The 26,143-nt window shown below is 46.0% G+C and overlaps 3 protein-coding genes across 8 annotated transcripts in view; 2 read left to right on the top strand and 1 right to left on the bottom strand.

Annotated features, from left to right (window-relative positions):
* The window catches only part of LOC148144444 (uncharacterized), a 245,430-nt gene that overhangs the window by 117,149 nt on the left and 102,138 nt on the right, over positions 1-26,143 (bottom strand). The gene's annotated exons all lie outside the window — the stretch shown is intronic.
* Positions 1-26,143, top strand: part of LOC148144445 (uncharacterized) — a 248,217-nt gene that overhangs the window by 179,230 nt on the left and 42,844 nt on the right. The window contains exon 1 of one of the 2 annotated variants that reach the window (XM_087974736.1): positions 23,262-23,320. The exons of the other annotated variant lie outside the window; for it this stretch is intronic. The gene's annotated coding sequence lies outside the window, so the exon portion shown is untranslated. Of the gene's footprint in view, positions 1-23,261; positions 23,321-26,143 lie in introns of those variants that run through there. 2 annotated transcript variants of the gene reach the window in all.
* Positions 2,809-21,674, top strand: LOC148144446 (uncharacterized). Of its 5 annotated transcripts, none has more exons than XM_087974765.1 (3): positions 2,809-2,859; positions 8,481-9,628; positions 19,953-21,674. In XM_087974765.1, the coding sequence occupies exon 3, from the start codon at positions 20,360-20,362 to the stop codon at positions 20,999-21,001; it is 642 nt and encodes a 213-aa protein (XP_087830891.1). In that variant the 5' UTR covers positions 2,809-2,859; positions 8,481-9,628; positions 19,953-20,359; the 3' UTR covers positions 21,002-21,674. The 5 variants fall into 5 exon arrangements, with proteins under 5 accessions (XP_087830891.1, XP_087830890.1, XP_087830889.1 ...); XM_087974764.1 differs by lacking the exon at positions 2,809-2,859 and adding an exon at positions 7,427-7,545; XM_087974763.1 differs by lacking the exons at positions 2,809-2,859; positions 8,481-9,628 and adding an exon at positions 9,643-11,326.

Genomic DNA, 26,143 nt, shown 5'->3' with positions numbered 1-26,143 from the left:
GGCAAGGAGGTAGTTAACAACCTCAGGGCATCCCTCTTACAGCATGCATCTTGTTTGTTTACAAATTAAACACGCTTCAGCTCTTTTCCTCGCTGTTTTCTGGAAATCTGGGTGTCACCAAGTTTGTAATAAGTATTACCATTTCCTTCTTGCCCAAGTGTGTACAATAATGCACATAATCAACTGAAGGAAGCAGCAGCAAAGAAGGAACACAAACCAATCCATCAGGGATCACCCACATTTCGGTTTGAGTATCAAACGAGTACCCTATTTGAGGCCATAGTTTGTGCTGTTCAGCAGGGGGCCTCCCCTGTGATTTCAGTCCCATACCCAGGCCTGGCATTCCTATCCCCATATTGTCTCTATCTGGGTTTTGCTGGGGACCCAATGGGACCAGAAGTTTGGGGTGGAAGGCTGCCTGCTCGGCAGCAGCATCCATCTGCTCATTCCTTTGGAGACTGTATCCATTGCCTCAGCGTGAGCTGAATATCTTGATAGCTGCCAGATTGATGGGACAAAATGGCATTACTATTAGTCTGCCCCGTGGGGGTTAAAAATCCTCTATGTTCCCACAAGTCTGTGTAATCATGGGTCACACCAAAAGCACAGTGAGAGTTGAAGACCTCAACCCCCAGGAGGGGGTGTCTCAGTTCCGCGATCGATCAACTGAACTCTAGGAGGTTCAGCAAGGTTTCACACTTTAATTAGTAACAGCCGGGCAAAGATTTGTCCAGCAACACAGATATTAAAATATTCTGTGTTCCTTGGAGAAATTGCGTGATTAACTTGGAACAAAAAGCAATTTTCATATGTTTCTTAGGAGACAGTACAGCATGAAATTACATAATGTACAACAGGTTAACCCTGGGAAACAATGTTGTTTCACATGCATTATCTCCTCATACTTGTGCTTCAAGGTTAGCTAGGATGGTCAGTAATGTCCTATCTAGCTTAATTAGATCCATACTATGAAGAAGGCATTGTTTGCTTAATCTGTAATTCAGTTAGCTCAGGAATGCAGAAATGCAGCTTTTAGCCATTTTAAACACAGTGTTAATGTGTAGCCTGAAGCCATGTTGTTCTATTACTTTATATTGAGATGCCATTTTGTGTTTAATAAAAGGTCCTGACAACAGCCTAAATCCAGGTATTAGATCCTCATCTGGTGTGGATCCGTCACTCAAAAGAAAACTGGATTTGCAATTTAAAGCCATACGTGCTATTCTGCTAAATTAATCCAGTTGATTTTTTTTGTTTAGAAATGTGGAAACCTCGTGAACAGTTCTTCCAGTTAATCACTGAATATTCAAATTTCTCTTCAAAATTAATGATCATAACAAAACTGGGTGTCATTGTGGGATTTTGAATCTGGAAGATGTGCTTGGTAAACTTTGGAAGAACAATATTTCAAAGTGAATGTTATCGTGTTAAGTACTAAGACTTTCTGGAGATGAAAAATTTGCCCCTGTTTGTTTTGCAACACTTAACCAAGGTCAGTTCTTTAGAATACGCAGACAGGTTGATGCGAGAGTTGAGAGCTGGGGAAAATTATCAGAAATAATACAGGCAGAAGCACAGCAATTAGAGTTAGAAAGTAAGCCAAAAATATTTTAAAAAAAGATTGGAATGTTTTATCAGCTTTTTTTTTTAAAGTTAACAAAGTAAGTGTTGGTTCTGTAGAAAATGAGTCTGGGGATTCAATAACAGAGGATAAAGAGATGGTCGGAGAATTGAAAAGAGCTTGAATCTGTCTTCAGTAGAGAGGATAAAAGTAACACTTTAGCTGGAAATCAGGAATTGAAAGGGAAGGAGGAACTGAAGACAATTACAATTACCAGGGAAGTCGTACTGAGTAAACTGTTGGAACTATGAGTTCACAAGTCTCAGGTGCCCAAAAGATTTCATCATGGACTCTTAAAGAAAAACTAGCTCGTGAAATAGTTAATGCATTGGTTTTAATTTTCCAAACCTCACTAGTTTCAGGGAAGATTTCTTTAGATTGGAAAACTCCTTTCTTCAAAAAGGGTGACTGAGAACAGGAAACTGCAGACCATTTACCTTAACATATGTCATAGGGAAAATGTTCAAAGCTATGATTAAAGATGTTATGACAGGGCACTTGTATAAGTTCAAGGTAATCAGGCAGCGTGGATGTGTTTTTGTCAATAGGAAATAATGTTTTGAAGAACGGCCTCTCCCCACTGCGACTGAGCTGATGAATCTCATGTACCGATAGGGAATGGAATCCCTTCCCACATTCCCCACTTTTCCACGACTTCTCTGCAGTTCTGGTGTCCTTTTGGCTCCCTGTTTCTGATGAACAATTGAAAGTGTGATCACATTCGGAAAACATGGACAGTCACTCCCTACTGCGAATAGTGTAATGTTTTTTCATCTGTGTAACTGGTTACAGCTCCTTCCCACAGACAGCTCATTGGGGCACACTCTCTCCCAACAAGGAGAAAATACATACAAAAGTTGAGCAGCAGACAAAATGCAAAAGCAATGAAATGTCGACCCACGGGGAAAAAAAATTGTGCCTTTATCTTTTTTCTCCCCTATTGGCATTTGGATTTTTAATTTGTCACTGACACCAACATCCCCAAAGAGCATATTGCACATGTGTGCCGGTGTCAGCAACGCAGCGCGCATGCCCGTCGGTGTCAGCAAAACATTGCGCATGTTCATCCGTCCGCCAGAAAAAGGCGCAAGCCGTTCTCCTGATTGCCCAATAGGGAGACCTGGAGGACCGGAAAGAGATAGGTCCTCCTACCAATCAGAGCTACTCTATTGTCTAAATGCGGAAGTTGGACCATGAGCTTCACCCAGACGGTAAATTCCTTCCTCTGTCCAAGATCTGTGAGTACGGCACTCTTTTTTTTTCTTGCCCCCTTTTCCATTTCTTTTTCACTCTGGTGTTCAATTGTTGACTTGCAGCAACTGAAAGCAAAGGGAGTGAATCCAGGGAGGAGACAGACTCTGGAAACGTTGGTCTGAGTCTGTGTCTCAACTGGCGAAATAGACAGGCAGGAGGCTGGAAGAACACAGCAAGCCAGGCAGCATCAGGAGGTGGAGAAGTCGACGTTTCGGGTGTAACCCTTCTGCAGGACTGGGAATGAGTGTAGGGGGAGATGCAGATAAAGGGGGTGCAAGGGGCAGTGTGGTGAAGTGGGGATAGGTGAAGGCAAGCTGAGGGTACGACCTGGTTGGTCAAGGGGAGGAAGGAAACTGGTTGGTGGCAGGGAGGAGTGGAAATGAGGGGTCGGGGCTGGGAAGGGAGTTGGGGATGGGAAGTGAGGTTATTTGAAATTGGAGAACTCAATGTTGAGTCCTCCGAGCCGTAGGCTGCACAGGCGGGAGATGAGGTGTTGTTCCTCCAAGTTGTGGTTTGGTGTGGCATGGCAACGGAGGAGGCCAAAGATGGTCATGTCAGGAATGGAGTGGGAAGGGGAATTAAAATGGATGGTGACTGGGAGGGTCCGGTTGGCCTCTGTGGACCCAGCTGCGATGCTCGGCGAACCGTTCCCCAAGTTTATGCTCGGTCTCCCCAATGTAGAGAAGACCACCATTGGTAAACACATGGCAAATGCAGTACCACAATGTGAAGTTAGAGCCTTTCTGTGGCAATAAAAGCAGAAAGGAGGTGTGTTGTTTAAATGGTGATGGATTGGGATGTGGAGAAAGTGAGAACTGCAGATGGTGGAGATCAGAGTCAAAGTGTGGTACTGGAAAAGCACAGTAGGTCAGGTAGCATTCAAGGAGCGGCAGAGTTGACATTTTGGGCACGAGCCCTTTATTAGGAATGATGTGTGGACATCCTAAGGGGCCTCAGCGTCCTCCTACACCAGTCACTGCCAGTTGTCAGACAGGTACAGCAAGCAATCAGCAAGGCAAGTGTTATATTAGCAAAAGGAATTGAGTTCAAAATTGAGAATGTCTCTCTGTAGTTAGGGGATCATTGAATATGTTCAAGGCTGAGCTCATCTGATTTTAGAACAACAAACAAGTGGATGTTTATGGAGGAAGGCAAGAAAATGATTTTAAGATCAGTACAGAACAGTTACAGGGTCATACAGCACAGAAGCAGACCCTTCAGCCCAACTAGTCCATGCTGACCATATTCGCAAACTAAACTAGTCCCACCTAGATTGGCCCAATTCCGTCTGAACTTTTCCTATTCATGTACTTATCAAAATGTCTTTTAAATATTGTTACTGTACCTGCATCCATCACTTCCTTTGGACATTTATTCCACACACAAACTACTCTGTGTTGAAAAAAAGGTGCCCCTCCTGCCTTTTTGAAATCTTTCTCCTCTCGCCTTCAAATTTGCTGCCTAATCTTGAACCCCCCACCCTAGGGAAACAATACCTGGCAGTCACCTCATCTATCCCCCTCATGATTTTATAAACCTCTGTATGGTCACCTTTCAACCTCCTGTGGTCCATTGAACAAGTCCCAACCTATTCATCTAGATGTCAGCAGAATCACAACCAATCCATTGAATGTTGGTGCAGGTTTGTAAGACCAGGTGGCCTACTCCTGCTTCCAATTCTCTCTCACTGTCCAGGACAGCAAGAGAACATAAGACATCAGAGCAGAAATTTAGGCCATTCAGCCCATCAGGTTTGCTCCATCATTCAATCGTGACTGATAAGTTTCACCACTCTCTGGCTGAAGAAGTTTCTCCTTACCTTCATTCTGAAAGGTCTTCCCTTTACTCTAAGGCTGTTCCCACTGGTTCTAGTCCCTCCAACCAATGGAAACACATTCCCAACAGCCACTCTGTTCAGGCTGTTCAGTATTCTGTATGTTTCAATTAGACCCTCCCCCTCCCGAGTATGGGCCTGTTAATCAGCATGAACCAGACCCTTCAGGATGAGGTACAGCAGGGATTAGGATCAGCAAAGTGAGAATAGACTGAGTGTGTGTGGGATGGAGATTTTCAGCATCTAGGGAATAAGAGAGGAAGCAAAATTCACTATAAATTAGAATTGACCGGATGGGCTGATGGGCCAATGAGTGACAGATGGAGTTGAATTTGGAGAAATGTTAGGTTTGCATTTTGGTCAAGTAATCCAGGCAGGACTGACATAGTTAAGGGAAGTGTTGCAGAACAAAGAGACCTTGGAGTGCAGGTTCGTAGTTCCTTGAGAGTGGAGTCACAGGTAGACAGGATAATGAAGAAGGCATTTAGGATGCTTTCTTTTATTGGTCAAAGCATTGAGTAGATGAGTTGGGAGGTTATGTTGCGGCTGTACTGGACATTGTTTGGACCATCTTTGGAATACTGCGTTCAGTTCTGGTCACCCTGCTACAGGAAATGTGTTGTGAAACTTTGAAAAGGATTGGTAAAGATTTGCGAAGTGTTGCCAGAGTAGGAGGGTTTGAGCTACAGGGAGAGTCTGAATAGACCAGGATATATTCTTGGCGCATCGGAGGCTGAGTGGTGACCTAACATGTTTATAAGGGGCATGCATAGGGTGAATACCCAAGATCTTTTCCCCAGGGTATGGGAGTCCAGAACTAAGAGAGGCATAGGTTAAAGGTGAATGGGGAAAGGGAAGTGAGGGGCAACTTCTTCACACAGAGTGTGGTGAATGTATGGAACAAGCTGCCAGAGGAAGTGGTGGAGGCTGGTGCAATGACATAATTTAAAAGGCACCTGGCTGGGTCCATGAATAGGAAGGGTTTAGAGGGATGTGGGCCAAATGCTGGCAAATGGGACGCGATTAATTTAGGATATCTGGTCAAGTTGGGATGACTGGTCTGTTTCTGTGCTGTAAGACTCTAATCGTCTTCGGTGAAAGCAGAAATGTGGTTGTGAAGACTGGACTTGCAGAGCAGCTTTCAAGGATATTTTGCCCTTAATGGGATCAGAAGAAGTTAAAATGAAATCTTTCATTTGTGACCCAGCAACTGAGTGAGTGAGGACATCTGGGATTTTGTTGGAAAGTGGGAATTGATTGCACTGTTGGGATGAAGCCCTACCATATTCAGTCATTTCTGCTGGTGGGTGAGACTAGGCCTCAAGGTTAGGGGGAGTGGATTTCGGACAGAGATGAGGACAAATTGCTTATCCCGGAGAGTAGTGAATCTATGGAATTCTCTGGTCAAGGAAGCAGTAGAGACAGCTTCATTAAATATATTCAAGACACAGTTGGATGGGTGTTTGCATGGTAGGGGAATGAAGGGTAGTTGGGATAATGCAGGGAGGAGGAGCTAAGACAATGGATAGATCAACCATGATCTTAATGAATGGCGGAGCAGGCTGGATGGGCCAAATGGCCTACTCCTGCTTCTATTACTATGAAACTATAACCCTGCATTTCCCATGGCTAACCCACCTAACCTGCACACCCCTGGACGCTCTGGTCAATTTAGCATGACCAATCCAAATCAGGCCTGGTGAGCGGTGAGGTGATGTGGAAAATGAACATCAGAGAGTGATAGAAAGGGACAAGGAGAGTAAATGTACCAGCGATCAAAACTGGATTTTAAAGATCACAAAAATTGAAACTAAAAATGGTGTCTCAATGTTTGCTGCATTGTAGCAAAAGTGAATGAATTGACTGCACACATTGAAGGGAATAATTATGACCTGAGACTCCTTACAGAGACATGGCTTCAGGATGGCAAGGATTGGATCCTCAATAGCGAGGGGGTAATCAAATGGGAAGCTAGGTAAAGGTAGAGGGTTGGCCCTGCTAATCCAAACACTAATCATAGGGTAGTCTGGTGTCAGCTCAGGTTTCAGGTCCTGATTTCTCTGTCCTCTGTTGATCTCCCTGTTCCCCCGGAGTATTATGTCAGTCTGTTCTCAGCTCTGCTGAATCTCTGCTGAAGTTTTGACCCCCCTTTTACACCTTCCGGAAGAGTAAAACATTCAGTTTTACCCAACCCACAATCTCCCAGCCTGTCAACTACCCAGACACAGAGTGTAGTCATAGCAGGGAATCAAACAAGAAAAATGAAACAAAATTCAAAATAAATAGGTGTTCGTGTTTAATGTTTGTTCATGAGGAAGTAAACCAGAAATAGGACTCTCCCAGGATTCTTATGGTGCCCTACTTGAGGAATTCTCTCTCCCTTCCATCTAACTATTAGTACCCAGCTAAGATTTACAACAATATTTACATCAACAGAAATAAACCATCTGTTACAAAATAGTTATAGAAACATACAGCACGGAAATAGACTTTTTCTCTCTCTCATACACAAACGAGTCCATGGGGATGAATTTGTATTTGCAGAATTATATTTGCAAATACATTCTATTTTGCTCAAAAAATGCACAATCTGCAGGCAGTCAATCCATGTAATATTTTGTAAATTCCACTTTGAAAATAGAACCAGTCTGACTAAAGATTAGGATACAGACAGACCCTGACCTCACACCTTTAATGCATTGTCTGAGCGGAGATGTCACCTTTTGTTATAAAACTTTTAAGTTCTCTCGAGAAGGTGCCTTACAAGAAGTTCTGGGATTTGCATATTAATGATACCTGCAACCCCTTCTGAAAGATGAAAGCCTTAACAAGCCAGGTTAGTTCAATATATCATTTCAGTGGCAGGACATTGTCATGTTTTTCCATAAATTCTGTGCGTTCTGATCTTATACTCCGCAATCACCTGATGATGGAGCAGTGCTCCGAAAGCAAGTACTTGCAAATAAATCTGTTGGGCTATAACCTGGTGTTATGTGATGTTTAACTTTGTCCAGGTTAGGGTGGACTGACCATGCTAAATTACCCATAGTGCCCAGGGATGTGCAGGTTAGGGTGGATTGGCCGTGCTAAATTACCCATAGTGCCCAGGGATGTGCAGGTAAAGTGCATTACTCAGGGTTAAATGTAGAGCAATAGGGGAATGGGTTTGGGTGGGTTACCCTTCGGAGGGTCGGTGTGGACTCGTTGGGCCGAGTGGCCTGCTTCCAGACTTTGGGGATTCTCTGAAGAGAACGGGTTTGTCCAAACTGTACAGTGCAGTGCAGCGCAGGCGCAGCGTCGGGCGGGCCTGAGAGCCGGCCGAAGCAGGCGAAGTTGGGTGTGACCTGTTGTCGACTTCGCCCCGCCCCTTCGCACGCCCCCTTGACCCGCTCCGCCCCTTCGCACGCCCCCTTGACTCGCCCCGCCCCTTCGCACGCCCCCGTGACTTGCTCCGCCCCCTCGCGCCTTAACGTCATGACGGGGAAGTGTCCCTGTCAGGTTTGAGTGGAACTCCCTCCCTCTGGGCAGCTCTTCACCCTGAGAGGGATGGGGGTGGGGGGGGGGAATCTGTTCACTTGCAGCAACTGGAGTGAATCCAGGGAGGGAGGAGACTCTGCAAACTCAGGTATGTGTCTTAATTACTCAGGTGAGGTTGGGGGGGGAAAGATAGAGATTGGGAAATGGGTGGGATAGATATCTTTTCTGTTTTACTTTATCTTTTCTCTTCTACCCTGGACTGATAGTGGTGACCTTTAAAATCCCTTTTTACAGGGTATTTGAAGATCTGAAGACTGAAGTTTCAAAATCAACAGATGAAGGGCTTTTGCCCAAAACGTTGACTCTCCTGCTCCTCGGATACTGCCTGACCTGCTGTGCTTTTACATCACTGCACGTTCGGACTCTGACTCTCCAGCGTCTGAAGTTCTCACTTTGACGTCAATGTTACAGTCACTCAATCCATCGGGACCGCAACTGTTTTCAACTCTGATTCTGTGTGAAGGAGCAAAGCTTTTTGGTTCCTGTTTGAGTACGTTTTCAGCATCAGTGGGACTGGTGCCGTTGCACTGCCGTTGCAGTGCACTGAGAGTGGAGCCTGAAACAGTTATACGGCCTGGGAAGATGAAGTCAGAGTGGGGAGGGGCTCCACATGTTTGTGTGTGGCTGAAGCTTCCACCATGAAGAAACCCGAGGAATCACGCCCCGTAGAAAAATCATGGAAATGTGGCGACTGCAGGAAAGACTTCTGTTTCCCATCTGCCCTGGAGACTCATAGGTGCAGTCACACCGGGGAGAGGCTGTTCCCCTGCCCTGAGTGCGGGAAGGGCTTCATCAATTCCTCCCACCTGCTGACACAGCAGCAGGTTCACACTGGGGAGAGGCCATTCACCCGCCCCGTATGTGGGAAGCATTCAGTCAGATGGGCAACTTGCGGAAAAACCAGCGGGTCCACACCAGAGAGAAGCCCTTCAGCTGCCCTGAGTGAGGGAAGAGCTTCACCTGCACATCCCACCTGCAAAGGCACCAGCAAGTTCACGTGCCATCGCAGGGGGATTGAAGGAGCAATGGTTGAGTGCAATTATCGATTGGACTATCAACCCAGTTCCAGGGACTCCCAGGTTTGAATCCCGCCGTGGCAGATGGTGGAATTGGAATTCAGTCAGAAATCTGGAGTTCAGAATCTAATAACTTTCGGGAGGTGGGGGTGGAGAAACCCCCATCTTATTCACTTATGTCCTTTTTTTGGGAAGGAAACTGTCGTTGTGGGAAAGAATTCACTCAGTCGTCCCAGCTGCATCCTTGAGCAGGTCTGGCCCACACATGACTCCAGACCCACAGCAGTCTGGTTGACTCAACACTCCCACCTCCTGGAGAATGAGTGGGGAGAAAATTACTTGGAAACAGGGTATGGGTTGAAATTGGTGAGTGAGGCACAACTTCCCACAGGTTAAGGCTGTACCAAGGATCCAATTACAAAGGGACAACTTGGTGGTGACTAATAGTAAAGGAGGGAGTGTGTACACTTTGAGCTTGAGCTGTTTAAAAAATATAACCTACTTTTTCTACACCTTTTTGCTGAGGGGATCTGAAGCTGTAACTTACCGCTGGGCTCAGACTCTTAATGAAAGACTCTTATTGAGCTCCAGAAGGTTTTTGTTTTAAAGCTGCTTACTTCTTATAGCCTCCTGCACTAAGTTTCCAGTGTAGTGTATCAGACGGAGCAGTGAATGAGAAGCTATTATTGTTAGAAATGGTAATTTTTTTGTGAGTACAGGTACTGCATTATTTCATTAGCATTGTAAAGTTTCCTGACAGCACCAGGAGGTGTGGGCTGTGTTCACTAGAAACGATGTGGAAGTGCTGGTGTTGGACTGGGGTGGATAAAGTTAAAAATCTTTCAACACCAGGTTATAGTCCAACAGGTTTGTTTGGAAGCACAAGCTTTTCAGAGTGCTGCTCCTTCATTCGGTGGTTGTGGAGAATAAGATCATGATCATAGAATTTATAGTCAAAGCAGTCGAGTGTCATGGAGATGTGATTCATTAAACAATTTTAGATTAAATATTTCATCGTTTAGAATTGGCTTCTGTTCTTTGATATGTTAATCCCAGAATGTAATTTAACTGCAGAGCTTTTCTAACAAGCGTGTCAGTCTGATTCGACATTGGGACCCAGACAGAATTCACACCTATTGTCAGAAAACCTCTGCATTTAAATGACGTTCTGAAAGGGCTGATTTTAAACATTTGAGAATAGCTACAATGATATATTCAGAAACATAGTTGAAGTCTGAAAGCATGTTCAATTTTTTTTACAAGAGCTGCTGAAATCTTTCTGAAACTTGAACTAAAAAATGTGCAGTGAGGCCACAGCTCAGGACAGGCTGGAAGGGGTGTATGGCTTATTCCTTGTTTTGTGAAATTGGTTCTAACTATGTAAAAATAGTCACAGAGCGGGAAACAAACCCTTCAGTTCATGCCGACCAGATATCCTAAATTAATGTAGTGATGCATTTGCCCCATACCCCATAAATTCTTCTTTTCATATACCCATCCCGATGCCTTTTAAATGTTGTAATTGTACCAGCCATCACCACTTCCTTTGGCAGCTCATTCCATACACACACCACTCTCTGTGTTAAAAGGTTGCCCCTGAGGTCCCTCATAAATCTTTCTGGTCTCACCCTAAATCTATGCCCTCTAGTTCTGAACTCTCCCTACCCTGGGGAAAAGACATACAAAAGTTGAATAGCCATTAAAATGCAAAAAGAATACAATGTTGAACCACAGGGGGAATAAAAAATTGACTTTTGAACTCCTATTGGCATTTGGACACTTAAAATCTGTCAGTAACAGTAGCATCTCCACAGGGAATACTGAGCATGACCTTCGGTGTCAGCAAGCACTGCACGTGCTTGAAAGGGCACGCGACCTTCTTTTGAAGAACCAATAGGATGCCCTGGAGGACCGAAAGGGGGCGGGTCCTCCTGCCAATCAGAGCCGCCGTATTGTCTGAATGCGGAAGTTGGACCTTGAGCTTCTGCTTCTGCTCCTCTCTCTCTCTGAATGAAGATTGAACTTTACTCCCAGACTGCAACATTTTTCCTCCATTCAATATCTGTGAGTATGGCCCTTTTTTCTCGCCCAATGCTTCCATTTCTTTTTCATGCTGGGGTTCAATTGTTGACTTGCAGAAACTGAAAGGAAAGAGCGAATTCAGAGAGGGGATACTTGTGCAATGTTGGTCTGTGTCTCAATTGGCAAACATATGGCAACTGCAGTACCACCGTGTGAAGTTATAGCCTTTGTTGTGATACAAAAAAATGCACAAAGGAGGTGCATTATTTAAATGGTGATACATTGGAATGTGGAGAAAGTGAGGACTGCAGATCAGTCGAAAAGTGTGGTGCTGGAAAAGCACAGCAGGTCAGGCAGCATCTGAGGAGCAAGAGAGTTGATGTTTCAGGCACGAGCCCTTCTTCAAGAATGATGTGTGGATGGACAAATGGGTCTCAGCGTCCTTCTACACCAGTCACTGCCAGTTGTCAGACGGGTGCAGCAAGCGATCAGCAAGGCAAGTGGTATATTAGGAGGAGAAAGTGAGGTCTGCAGATGCTGGAGATCAGAGCTGGAAATGTGTTGCTGGAAAAGTGCAGCAGGTCAGGCAGCATCCAGGGAACAGGAGAATCGACGTTTCGGGCATAAGCCCTTCTTCAGGAATGAATGAATCGTGGTATATTAGCAAGTGGAATTGAGTTCAGAAGTGGGGATGCCTTCCTGCAGTTAGATTAGATTACTTACAGTGTGGAAACAGGCCCTTCAGCCCAATAAGTCCACACTGACCCGCTGAAGCGCAACCCACCCAGACCCATTCCCCTACATTTACCCCTTCACCTAACACTATGGGCAATTTAGCATGGCCAATTCACCTAACCAGCACATTTTTGGATTGTGGGAGGAAATCCACGCAGACACCGGGAGAACATGCAAACTCCACACAGAGTCACCTGAGGCGGGAATTGAACCCGGGTCTCTGAAGTGGATGGTTATGGGGGAAGGCAAGAAAATGGTTTTAAGACGAGAACAGAACTGTTCAAGTCAGACAGCACAGGAACACGATTAGAGTGGTGCTGGAAAAGCACAGCAGGTCAAGCAGCATCCGAGGAGCAGGAAAATCGACGCTTTGGGCAGGAGCCCCTCCTGCCCGAAATGTTGATTTTCCTGCTCCTTGGATGCTGCCTGACCTGCTGTGCTTTTCCAGCACCACACTAATCGTGGCTCTGATCTCCAGCATCTGCAGTTCTCACTTTCGCCGAGCACAGAAACAGACCCTTCAGCCCAACTAGTCCATGCTGACTATGTTTGCAAACTAAACTAGTCCCACCTGCCTGTGTTTGGCCCGTATCCCTCCAAACCTTTCCTATTCATGTACATCTCCAAATGTATTTTAAATCTTCACCTCACCTATACCCCTCATGATTTTATAAACCTCTGTAAGGTCACCCGTGCTCAAATGAAAGTAGTCCCAGCCTCTGCATCGCTATGTAGGGAGAACCATATCCATTTATGATCTGTTCAATGCTGGTGCAGGCACGAAAGACCAAATAGTCTACTCCTGCTCCCAATTCTCACTCTGTGTCCAGGACAGCAAGAGACCATCAGATGGAGGAGCAGAAACACAACCTCCCAACTCCTGTACTCCTGGAGGGCAAAAAGACATGGCTTTGGCGACTAGAGTTAAGGAGAATCCAAAGGGTTTTTACAAATACATTAAGGGCAAAACGGTAACTAGGGGGAGAATAGGGCCCCTCCAAGATGAGCAAGGTGGCCTTTCTGTGGATCCGCAGGAGATGGGGGAGATACTAAACAAGTATTTTGCATCAGTGTTTACTATGGAGAAGGACATAGAAGATATAGAATGTAGTCAAATAGATGGTGACATCTTGAAAAATGTTCATATTACAGAGAATGTGGTGCTGGATGTCTTGAAATGCATAAATCCCCAGGACCTGATCATGTGTTTCCTAGAACTCTGTGGGAAGCGAGGGAAGTTGCTGAGATATTTGTATCATTGATAGTCTTCTGGCACCTCACCTGTGACTGAGGTTGGCTAACGTGGTGCCACTGTTTAAGAAGGGCAGTAAGGACAAGCCAGGGAACTATAGACCTGATGTCGGTGGTGGGCAAGTTGTTGGAAGGAATCCTGAGGGACAGTATTTATACATTTGGAAAGGCAAGGACTGATTAGGGATAGTCAACATGGCTTTGCGCATGGGAAATCATGTCTCACAAACTTGATTGAGTTTTTTGAAGAAGTAACAAAGAGGATTGATGAGGATAGAGCAGTGGGCGTGATTTATGTGGACTTCAGTAAGGTGTTCGAGTTTAGATCTCATGGAACACAAGGAGGACTTGCTCAAAGATAGATGGTGGTGGAAGGTAGATTTTCAGACTTGAGGACTGTGACCAGTGGAGTGCCACAAGGATCGGTGCTGGGTTCACTACTTTTCATAATTTATGTAAATTATTTTGATGTGAACATAGGAGGTATAGTTAGTGAGTTTGCAGATGACACCAAATTGGAGGTGTAGTGGACAGCGAGCAAGGTTACCTCAGATTTACAACGGGATCTTGATCAGATGGGCCAATGGCTGAGGAGTGGCAGATGGAGTTCAATTTAGATAAATGTGAGGGGCTGCATTCTGGAAAAGCAAATCAGAGCAGGATTTATAGATTTAATGGTAAGGTCCAGGGGAGTGTTGCTGAACAAAGAGACCTTGGAGTGCAGGTTCATAGCTCCTTTAAAAGTGGAGTTGTAGGTAGATAGGATAGTGAAGAAGGTATCCTTTCCTTTATTGGTCAGAGCATTGAGTACAGGAGTTGGGAGGTCATGTTTCAGCTGTATCACACTTGTGGAATATTGCGTGCAATTCTGGTCTCCTTCCTTTTGGAAGGATGTTGTGAAACATGAAAGGGTTCAGAAAAGATGAACAAGGATGTTGCCAGAGTTGGAGAGTTTGAGTTATAGGGAGAGGCTGAAGAGGATAGAGCTGTCTTCTCTGGAGCATCAGAGGCTAAGGGGTAACTTTGTAGAAGTTTATAAAATCATGGACAGGGTAAATTAGACAAAGCCTTTTCCTGGGGCGGGGGAGTCGAGAACTAGAGGACATTAGTTTAGTGTGAGGGGGCAAAGATGTAAAGTCCCCCACCATAACCACCATATTATTCTTACTGATAACTGAAATCTCCTTACAAATCTGTTTCTCAATTTCCCGCTGCCTCTTGGGAGGGGGGTGATTATCCCTTTCTTATTTCTCAGTTCCACCCAAATAACTTTCCTGGATGTATTCCCAAGAATATCCTACTTAAATACAGCTGTAATACCAACCCTTATCAAAAACCACTCCCCACCTCGCTTGCCCCCTTTTCTATCCTTCCTATAGCATTTGTAGTGTGGAACATTAAGCTGCCAGTCCTGTCCATCCCTGAGCCACGTTTCTGTGATTACTATGATATCCCATGCCCTGACTTCATCTGCATTCCATGTTAGGTCTCTTGCATTGAAGTAAATACAATTTAATTTATCAATCCTAACTTGTTCTCTGCTTTGTCCTTGCCTACCCTGACTGCTTGACTCACTCCTTTTCCCAATTGTACCAGTCTCAGATTGATCTCTTTCCTCACTATTCCCACCTTACTAGTTTAAAGCCTCCTGAGCAGCTCTCGCAAATCTCCCTGTCAGTATATTAGTCCCCTTCCAATTTAGGTGCAATCCGTCCTTCTTGTACAGGTCACTTCTACCCCAGAAGAGATTCCAACAATCCAAAAATGTGAGCCCTTCTCCCCTGCACAAGCTCCTCACTCATACATTCATCTTCTCTATCCTCCTATTCCTACCCTCACTAGCTCATAGCACTGAGAGTAACCCAGATATTACGACCCTCTAGGACCTTCTTATTTAAATTCCTGCCTAATTTTCTTTGACCCTTCAGAATCTCATCCTTTTCCCTTCCGCTGTCATTGGTTCCAGTGTGTACAATGACCATCTGCTTGTCCCCCTCCCCTTTCAGAACATTCTCCACCCTCTCTGAGACATCCTTGATCCTGGCACCAGGGAGGCAACACATCATTCTGATTATTCGCTGCTGGCTGCAGAAATGTCTCTCTGTGATGATGTCCCCTGTCACAATCATTGCTTGGACCCCAGCATACCCCTCATTACATTAGACCCTGTCTCAGTACCAGAAACTTGGCTGTTCATGCTACATTCCCCAGTCCATTACCCCCTAAATTTTCCAAAACTGCATATTTGTTTGAAACGGGGATAGCCACAGAAGATTTCTGCACTATCTGTTTACCTCTCCTACCTTTCCTGGTGTTACTTCATCTATCTGACTGTATCTGCAGCTTTTCTCCCTTCCTATAACTATCTATCACTCCCCCTAGCTCTTGTAAATTCCTCATTGCCTCGAACTGTCGCTCCAACAGATCCAGTCGATCTGATAGGATTCGTGACCAAGGACACTTGCTGCAGGCAATCGTCAGTAACGTGGAAATTCTCCCTAATCTCCCATTTCCGACAGGAAGGGCATATCACTATACTAAAGGCCATCTTTACTCATCCAAAATCTACACACCCAGAAGATAACAATGTCTTTTTGCTCTTAAAAAGAAGTGCTCCAGGCTAAGTTAGCATTTATCACTTATACTTTTAAAATTTAATCAAGAGACATTTTAATAAAACATTATAATCAAGAAAGAACCCATTCAGCTCACTTCTGAACATTGAATAAAAAAACTACGTTCGAACCCAAAAGAAACCCAACCTTCAGGGGGCTGGGGCGAGCAAAACTATCGCCCCGCCCCCATTGTTTCCGATTTCGCGGAGGACTCTCCCAACCACGCCCCCTGAACGGAAGATGACATCACTCATCAGGTCCCCGCCCCTATACGAGCTGGCGCATGCGCAGTGTAGCTCCCGCAGCGGGACGGCGGCAGTGTTGCTGATGGCGCCAGGGGCCTAAGGGACCAGGACAAAAACCGCTGGGAAAGGCTGAGCAGGTCCAGCAGCGCGTTTCGGCTCCGGGGATCCTTCTTCCGAACACGGACAGGTCTCAGAAACATCCCGGAGGAGGTCGCCAGCCCCGATCGCCAAGACCTGGCACCTGCCCCCGGGGAGAGGAGACAGTGAGACAGGGTAGGATTGGGAACCGCGGGAGGAGGGAGACTGGGAGTTTATAAACTCCTAGGGGGAGGCCTCAGGCCTCCAATAGAAGCCTCGCAGGCCCAGTGCTTACTTCACCGGCGAAGGAGCATTCGGGTTGCCCGGGCAACCGGCGGCCATCTTTGTGAGGGTCAGGCGGAAGTTGTCTTTGGGCCTGGAGCGCCCGGCGGCCATCTTTGTGAAGGTCGGGCGGAGGTTGTCTTTGGGCCGGCATCGCGGGCGGCCATCTTGGTGAAGGCACCGTCCGCTGTCATTTCCGGGAGAGAATTCCAACTTCGGGGCAGCCTTTGTGTCAATTAGAATTTCCTCATTTCACTCTGGGAGACCTGGCCCTGAGCTTGGTCTGTGTGGCCTTAAAACAGGAAAAGGGAATGGGAGAGAGGTCCAGAAAAAAAAACACTTAGATGGGCTGTGAATTTGAGATGAAATAATGTGATAATCTGTGGCACTGGAACAGAATGTGGGTGCTTCCAAGATGGCAGTGACCAGGAAAGCATTGACGTGTTGATGTTAGTTTCAGTTTGTAGACAAGAGAAAAGGGCGAACACCAGGAGTGGAGGAAAGACATGAGGATGGATTTGAACTTCAATGCAGGGGGAGGGATCATGTGTAGGATTCAAACTTAATACATTCAGCGAGTAGATAGGAAAAGTGTTCTGTAGAAAGTCGAACTGTCCCCTAATTTTTAAAAATCTGTGCTCACAGTGATGTCTTTTGTACATTTCTTTTCAGGATGATGCAAGTTTCAGATGGGAAACTCAAGACAAACATCATAGCATGGAAACCGACCCTTCAGTCCAACTCATCCATGCTGACCAGATATCCCAACCGAATCTAAATCCACTTGCCAGCAGCTAGCCCATATCCCTCTGAACCCTTCCTATTCATATGCCCATCCAGATGCCTTTTACATGTTGCAATTGTACTAGCCTGTACCACTTTCTTTGGCAGCTCATTCCACACACGCACCATCCTTTGAGTGAAAAAGTTGTTCTTTGGGTCTCTTTTATATCTTTCCCCTCTCACCCTAAGCCTATGCCCTTCAGTTCTGGATGTCCCCCAGCCCAGGGAAAAGACTTTTGTCTATTTATCCTATCCATGATTATGATTTTATAAATCTCTATAAGGTCAGCCTCCAAAGCTTCAGGGAAAACAGCCCCAGCCTATTCAACTTCTCCCTATAGCTCAAATCCTCCAACCCTGGCAACATCCTTGTAAATCTTTTCTGAACCCTTTCAAGTTTCACAACATCCTTCCGATAGGAAGGAGACCAGAATTGCATGCAATATTCCAAAAGTGGCCTAACCAATGTCCTGTACAGCCACAACATGACATCCTAACTCCACTAATTAATACTCCGACTAATAAAGGAAAGCATACCAAACACCTTCACTGTCCTATCTACCTGTAACATCACTTTCAACGAGCTATGCACCTGCACTCCAAGGTCACTTTGTTCAGCAACACTCCCTGGGACCTTACCATTAACTGTATAAGTCCTGCTAAGGTCAGCTCAAGATTTGACAATTGGATGACTTGGGCTGGGGTTTGGATCACCAGGTGCTGGGGGATTTGTAAACTTTTAATCCCATCAATTTCCCCAACATCATTTCTACACAACTGCTCATTTCCTTCAGTTCTGTCCTGAATGGACCATGTGTTCCCCAACATTTTGGGGATGTTTCTTGTGTCCTCCTTTGTGAGGATCAAAGCAACGTATGTGGTGAATTGGTCTGCCATCTCTTTTTTCCACATGAGACCTTTGCCTGTTTCTAAGTGTAATTGTTTTCACTAATGCTTTTTTTGCCTCTTCACATACCCCATTTCCCCTTTTCATCAATCCTTTTGTTGAAACCTGAACTGCTCCCAGTCTTCAGATCTGCTGCTTTAGTTTTAGTCAATTTGTACGCCACTTCTTTGGATCCACTGCTATAGAAAGAGGCTGAACAGGCTGGGGCTGTTTTCCGCGGAGAATCGGAGGCTGAAGTGTGACCTTATAGAGGTTTATAAAATCATGAAGAGCATGGATAGGGTAAATAGGCAAGGTCTTTTCCCTGGGGTGGGGAAGTCCAGAATGGGTGGGTAATTGGTTCAGGGTGGGGGAGAGGGGCAGGTGTAAAACTGACCAAAAGGGCAATGTATTCACCCAGAGGATGGTACGTGTAAGGAATTAGCTTCCAGAGGAAGTGGTGGAGGCTGGTACAATTACAACATTTAAAAAGGCATCTGAATGGATATATATGAATAGGAAGGGTTTAAAAGAATATGGGCTAATGCTGGCAAATGGGATTTGATTGGAATATCGACAATAGGTGCAGGAGTAGGCCATTCTGCCCTTCGAGCCTGCACCGCCATTCATTATGATCATTGCTGATCATCCTTAATCAGTATCCTGTTCCTGCCTTATCTCCATAACCCTTGATTCCACTGTCACTGAGAGCTCTATCCAACTCTTACTTAAATGAATCCAGAGACTGGACCTCCACTGCCCTCTGGGGCAGAGCATTCCACACAGCCACCACTCTCTTGGTGAAGAAGTTTCTCCTCATCTCTGTCCTAAATGGTCTACCCTGTATTTTTAAGCTGTGTCCTCTGGTTCGGCACTCATCCATCAGCGGAAACATGTTTCCTGCTTCCAGAGTGTCCAATCCTTTAATAATCTTATGTCTCAATCAGATCCCCTCTCAGTCTTCTAAACTCAAGGGTATACAAGCCCAGTCGCTCCAGTCTTTCAGCGTAAGGTAGTCCTGACATTCCAGGAATTGACTTCATGAACCTACGCTGCACGCCCTTAATAGCCAGAATGTCTTTTCTCAAATTTGGAGACCAGAACTGCACACGATACTCCAGGTGTGGTCTCACCAGGGCCCTTTTCAGCTGCAGAAGGACCTCTTTGCGTCTATACTCAATCCCTCTTGTTATGAAGGCCAGCATGCTATTAGCCTTCTTCACTACCTGCTGTACCTGCATGCTTACCTTCATTAGCTGGTGTACAAGAACACCCAGATCTCTTTGTACTGTTTGGTACAAGCGTGTTGGACCAAAGGGTGTTTCTGTGCTGTATGTCTCTATGACCCTGGCTTTCCAACGATGTTTGCCATGTCTGTATGTTCAGTTTTTCTCTGGTGTCGGTGTTAATGTCTCTGTCTCATTTTGCTCCCCCCTTCCCGGGTCGTTAACCATTTTGCGTCTGGTTCTTCCTCAAGAAGCTGATTGCAGGTTCACCCTGAATTGGCACTTTTTTTTTTTTGCTTCCCAAAATCAGACCTGCTCACTCTCAGCAGGATCCCAGTGTTGTGAAAGCTATTCACTTCCAGGTGGAATTATCCAAAATGCACAGAGATGTCAGTCTTGATGTTTTTCAGCCCCTGGAAGATCCTTCAGGAGAATTAGTTAGAGCGGAGTGAGATGGTGCTTTTAGTTTTGTGGAATAAAGAAAAGTATTCCGTAGAAAGTAGAATTCCTTGTTCAGAATTTCCACCCTGGACTGACAGTGATGACCTTTGTAATCTCTTTTTACAGAGTATTTGAAGATCTGAAGACGGAAGTTTCAAGATCAACAGATGAAGGGCTTATGCCCAAAACGTTGACTTTCCTGTACCTCGGATGCTGCCTGACCTGCTGTGCTTTTTCAGCGCCACACTTTTCGATTCTGACTCTCCAGCGTCTACAGTCTTCACTTTGATGTCAATGTCTGACAGTAACTCAGTCCATCGGGAACGCAACAGTTTTCAACTATGAGTCTATGAGAAGGAGGAAAGCTTTTTGGTTCCCGTTTGAGTACATTTTCAGCATCAGTGGGACTGGATGAGAGACCCAACTGTTGCAGCACACTGAATGAGGAGCGTGGAGCAGCTATACGGCTGGAAAGAGGAATTCACGACGTGGAGAGCGTCTACACGTGTTTGTGCGCGACTGAAGCTTCGGCCATGGAGAAAGCCGAGGAATCCTGCCCCGTGGAGAAACCATGGAAGTGTGGTGACTGTGGGAAAGGCTTCCGTGCTCCATCTGCCCTGGAGATTCATCAGCGCAGTCACACCGGAGAGAGGCCGTTCTCCTGCCCTGAGTGCAGGAAGGCCTTCAGCAATTTCTCCGCCCTGCAGGCCCACCAGCAGGTCCACACAGGGGATAGGCCGTTCCCCTGCACTGAGTGCGGGAAGATCTTTAGCAATTCCACCATCCTGCTGACCCACCGGCGGGTCCACACGGGGGAGAAGCCCTTCAGCTGCCCTGAATGTGGGAAGGCCTTCAGCTATTCCTCGGACCTGCTGAAGCATCAGCGGGTCCACACCGGGGAGAGGCCCTTCAGCTGCCCCGAGTACGGGGAGGCCTTCAGCAATTCCTCCAACCTGCTGAAGCATCAGCGGGTCCACACCGGGGAGAGGCCCTTCAGCTGCCCCGAGTGTGGGAAGGCCTTCAGCGATCCCTCTGCCCTGGTGAAGCACCGGCGAGCCCACAAGGGGGAGAGGCCCTTCAGCTGCCCCGAATGCGCGAAGGGCTTCACCCGCTCCTCCCACCTCCTGAGCCACCAGCGAGTTCACGTGCCATCTCAGGGGGAATTGAAGGAGTGACGGCCGAGTGCCATTATCGACTGGACTATCAACGGAGTTGCAGGGAGTCCCGGGTTCATTTCCCTCCGCGACGGATGGTGGAATTTGAATTTGGTCAGAAATCTGGAGTTCAGAATCTAACGGTGAAACCATTTTAGGTGTGTGGGGGTGGAAGAAACCCCCATTTGATTCACTCAGTCGTCCCAGCTGCATCCTTTATCCGGTCTGGCCTGTACGTGACTCCAGACGCACAGCAGTGTGGCTGATTTCCATCCCCCCCCCACTCAAAGCCCCTGACAAATGGGTGAGGAGGAACTTACTTGGATACAGAGTATGGGTTGAAATTGCTGAGTGAGGCAATACTCCCTCTGGGTTACGGTTGTACCAAGGATCCAATTACAAAGAGACAACTCCGTGCTGACCAATATTAAAGAAGGGGGGGCGGGGGGTGTGGTGTCTGTGTGCACTTTTATCTTGAGGTGTTTTTTTAAAAAATCTGCTATGTTTTCTCTGCTTGTTTGCTGGGGAGAATCTGAAGCAGTAACAAAGTTGGGTCACAATAAAGGTTACTTAAACTTACCCCCTGGCTCAGACTCTCATTGAAGGCTTTGAGCTCCAAGAGATTTTTGTTTTAAAGCTGCTCATTTCTTTCAGCCTTCTGCACTAAGTTTCCAATGTTATGTATCAGATGGAGCAGTGAATGAGTAGCTAGTATCGTTAGAATTTTTTCAGGAGTGCAGAGTGCGCCATGTCATCGGCATTGTAAGGTTTCCTGGCAGCACCAGGAGCTGTGGGCTGTGTTCACTGGAAACGATGTGGAAGTGCCGGTGTTGGACTGGAGTGGATAAAGTGAAAAAAATCACAGCACCAGGTTATCATCCAACAGATTTATTTGGAAGCACTAGCTTTCAGAGTGCTGCTCCTTCATCGGGTAGCTATGGAGCAGGAACATATAGCAACCGATCAAAGTATCATACTACTGATAGGATATATAGAACAAATCAAGATTGTGGTTTAGTCTTTCATCTTCTAGAATGGGTTGCGGGTTTTGGTTCATTAATATGTAAAGCTCAGAAGTACTTTTGAGTCGCATTCTTGAGATGACTTAAGGTTTTATAGAAATCAGTGACATCTCAGCTCAGTACATGAAGGATGTGAGGTTTGACTCTGTCTGTATCCCAATCTTGAATCAGACTGGTTCCATTTCCAAACTAGGAATTTATAAAATATTACATGGATTGACTGCCTGCAGATTGTGTGCTTTTTTGATCAAAATTGAATGTATCTGCAAATGCAAATTCACCCCATAAACCTGTGTGTGTGTGTGTGCGCGCGCATGTGACTTTGTGTGTGAGAGTTTGCCTAAGAGTATATGTTTGCCTGTGTGCATGCTTGGTAATGTATGAGTGTGATGGAGTATAAGCCTGTGAGAGTGTTGGGTGGTGTGTATCTGTGTCTGAGACAGAGCGTGTGTACGAGAAAGGTATAGATAAAAGTGAGGAATTGCATTTTGCTTAAAAAAAGGGGAGGACTTGTAGCAGTTACTGGCAGGGCCCTGGGTTATGTTGTAAAACACAGACATGGGGGTGTGGTTCAGGTACATAGGTCTTTGAAATTTGCATCACTGGTAGTCAAAGTGGTTAAGAGTTGTTTAGCCCACTTGCCTTCATTGTTCACACTGTTGAATGTTGGAGTTGGGACATCATTTTGAAATTGTACAGGATGTTGGTGAGGCCACTTTTAGAACACTGAGTACAGTTCTGGTCGCCCTGTTATAGGAAGAATACTATTAGAGAAGGTTCGGTAAAGATTTACCAGGATGTTGTCAGGGCTGAAGGGTTTGAGTTATAAGGAGAGGCTGAGACTTTATTCACTGGAGTGGAGGAGGTTGAGGGGTGACCTTATTGAGATTTGTAAAATCATGAGGGGTGTAGGCAAGGTGACTAGCAAAAATAGTGAGGAGCATGTTTGGTTATGTCGAGTCACGGGGGAAAATAAATATTGGCACAACCGTTTCTTTTTCTCCTATTGGCATTTGGACACTTAAATTTGTCAGTAATCGCAGCATTGCCACAGAGTGTACAGCGCATGCTCCTCGGTGTCAGCAAGAACGGCGCATGCTCCTAGCTGTCCGCTGCAACGGGGCGCGATCTTCTTTAGAAGCTAATGGGGAGCCTTGGAGGACCGGAAGTAGGGTAGTCCTCCTGCCAATGAGAACATCCACTATTGTCTGAATGCCGAAGTTGTCCCATGAGCTTCTGAAGCTGATGCTGCACCTCTCTCTCTGAATGAAGATTGAGCTTCACTCCATGATGCAACTTCCTTCCTCTGTTTGACATTGTGAGTACAGCACTCTCTTTTCCATTTCTTTATTTCATTGTGGGCTTCAATTGTTGACTCGCAGCAACTGAATGTAAAGACTGAATCCAGGGAGGAGCAGACTCAGGAAATGTTGATCCAGATCGGTGTCTCAATTGGCAAAAACAGTCCCACAGTGTGAAGTTATAGCCTTTGCTGTGGGGGAAATGGTGATATATTGGGATGTGGGGAAAGTGAGGACTGCAGGTGTTGAAGATCAGAGTCAAAAAGTATGGCACTGGAAAAGCACAGCAAGTCAGGCAGCTTCCAAGGAGCAGGAGAGTCGAAGCTAGAGGAATTGAGTTCAGAAGTGGGGATGCCTTCCTGCAGTTAGGGGGTCATTAATTATATTCAAGGCTGAGTTCATCTGATTTTTGAACAACAAAGAGGTGGATGTTTCTGGGGGAAGGCAAGAAACAGACCCTTCAGCCCAACTAGTCCGTGCTGACTATGTTCACAAACTAAACTCATTCCACCTGCCTGTGTTTGGCCCATATCTCTTAGAACCTTTCCTATTCATGTCCTTATCTAAACATCTTTTAAACGTTGTTACTGTACCTGCATCCACCATTTCCTCTGGACATTCATTCCACACACAAACCACTCTCTCAAAGGAAAAAGGTGCTCCTCATATCTTTTTTAAAATCTTTCTCCTCGCACCTTAAAAATTTGCTCCTAATCTTGAAACAACACCTGCCATTCACCTCATCTATGCCCCTCATGATTTTATAATTCTCTATAATGTCGCATCTCAACCTCCTGTGTTCCGTTGAAAACATCCCAGCCTATCCACCTAGATGTAGGTCGATTAATATCCAGTTATGATCTGTTCAAAGCTGGTGCAGGCTCGAAAGACCAACTGACCTACTCCTGCTCCCAACTCTCACTATGTCCAGGACAGTAAGAGACCATAAGACAGGAGCAGACATTTGGCCATTCACCACATCAGGTCTGCTCATACCATTCAATTGTGGCTGATCAGTTTGTCAACCCCATTCACCTGCTTTCTCCCAATACCTCTCGATCCCCTTGATACTCAAGAACCTATCTATTTCAGTTTTAAATATCCTCAGTGACCTGGCCTCCACACCCTTCTGTGTCAAGGAATTCCATAGATTCACCACTCTCTGGCTGAAGTTTTTCCTTTTCTCCATTCTAAAAGGTCCTCTGTTCCTAGTCTCTCTTACCAATTGAAACATCTTCCCAATGTCCAGGTCGTTCTGTATTATGTATGTTTCAATTAGATCTCCCACCTCCCCCTCCCCCTCCCGTGAGTGTGGGCCTGTTAATCAGCATGAACCAGACCTTTAAGATGAGGTACAGCAGGGATTAGGTTCAGCAAACTGAGAATGGAGGGAAGAGTGTGTGGGGTGGAGATTTTCAGCTTCTCTGGAATAAGGGAGGAAAGAGATATAAATCAGAATTGATCGGATGGGCTGATCGGCCAAAGAGTGGCAGGTGGAGTTTAATTTAGAGAAATGTGAGGTTTGCATTTTGGTCAAGCAATCCAGACAGGACCTACACAGTTAAGGGGAGTGTTGTAGAACAAAGAGACCTTGGTATGCTTTCCTTTATTGGTCAGAGCATTGAGTACAGGATTTGGCAAGTACTGTTGTGGCTGTGCAGGACATGTGGTTAGTCCACTTTTGGAATACTACATTCAGTTCTGGTCTCCCTGCAATAGGAAAAATGTTGTGAAACTTTGAAAGGGGTGGGAAAACTTTTATAAGGCTTGTTGGCAGAGTTGGAATGTTTGAGGTACAGGGAGAGGCTGATAGGCCAGGAATATTTTCCCTGGAGCATCAGAGGCTGAGGGGTGACCTTATAAAAGTATAAAAGGGGCATGGATCAGAGCAAGGTCTTTTCCCCAGGGCAGGGGAGTCCAGAACTAGAAGAACATAGGTTTCAGGTGAATGGGGAAAGGGAAGTGAGTAGAAACTTTTTCACGCAGAGGGTGGTGGATGTATGGAACCTGCTGCCAGAGGAAGTCGTGGAGGCTGGAATAATGACACAATATAAAAGGCATCTGGGTATATGAAGAGCAAGGGTTTAGAGGGATTTGGGCCAAATGCTGGCAAATGGAACTACATTAATTTAGGATGTCTGTCTAGGTTAGGGTAGATTAGCCATAGGATGTGCAGGTTAGGTGCATTCGTAAGGGTTAAATGCAGAGCAATGGCGGGGGGGAGGGAATGGGTGTGGGTGGGTTACTCTTCGGAGGGTCGGTGTGGACTCCCTGGACCGAGTGGCCTGCTTCCACACTATGGAGCTTCTCCGAAGGAAAGCTGTTTTGCAAACGGCGCAGGCGCACTGCGGACCAGACGGCCGCCGTCCGGAGCAGGCGCAGTGTGGGGGTCCCCGCTGCCGGCCTCGCTCCGTTGGTGACGTCACAACGCGGAAGTGGTCATGTCAGTTTCAGAGTGCAACTCCTTCCCGAAGGGGAACCCTTCATCCAGGGAGGGAGGGGAATATGTTCACTTGTAGCAACTGGAGTGAATCCAGGGAGGGAGCAGACTCTGCAAACTCAAGGTGAGGAGAGACGGATAGATTGGGGGGGGGGGGGTGACCTGAAAGACTTTTATAAAATGAAGAGGTGAGGGGAGAAAGGGTAATTAGACAAGGTCTTTTCCTTGGATGGGGGAGTCCAGAACTGGAGGTTAATAAGTTAAGGGTGAGGATGGGGGTGGGGGCGGTGGTGATTTAAGCGACCTAAAGGGGTATTGTTTTCATGCAGAGGGTGGTGCATGTATGGAATGAGCTGCCAGAGGAAGTGGCTCAGGCTGGTACAATTGCAGTATTTTAAAA

Source organism: Chiloscyllium plagiosum, unplaced genomic scaffold (assembly GCF_037043375.1).
Source record: "Chiloscyllium plagiosum isolate Xiang-an unplaced genomic scaffold, Cpla_swu_hap1 HiC_scaffold_27, whole genome shotgun sequence".
Taxonomy (NCBI): domain Eukaryota; kingdom Metazoa; phylum Chordata; class Chondrichthyes; order Orectolobiformes; family Hemiscylliidae; genus Chiloscyllium; species Chiloscyllium plagiosum.
Note: the sequence above shows the minus strand (reverse complement) of the source record. Positions and strands in the feature narration are given on the sequence as shown.

Excerpts from the sequence above, each read along its gene's own strand:
- LOC148144446 (XM_087974765.1), top strand. The coding sequence starts at position 20,360 with ATGGAGAAAGCCGAGGAATCCTGCCCCGTGGAGAAACCATGGAAGTGT.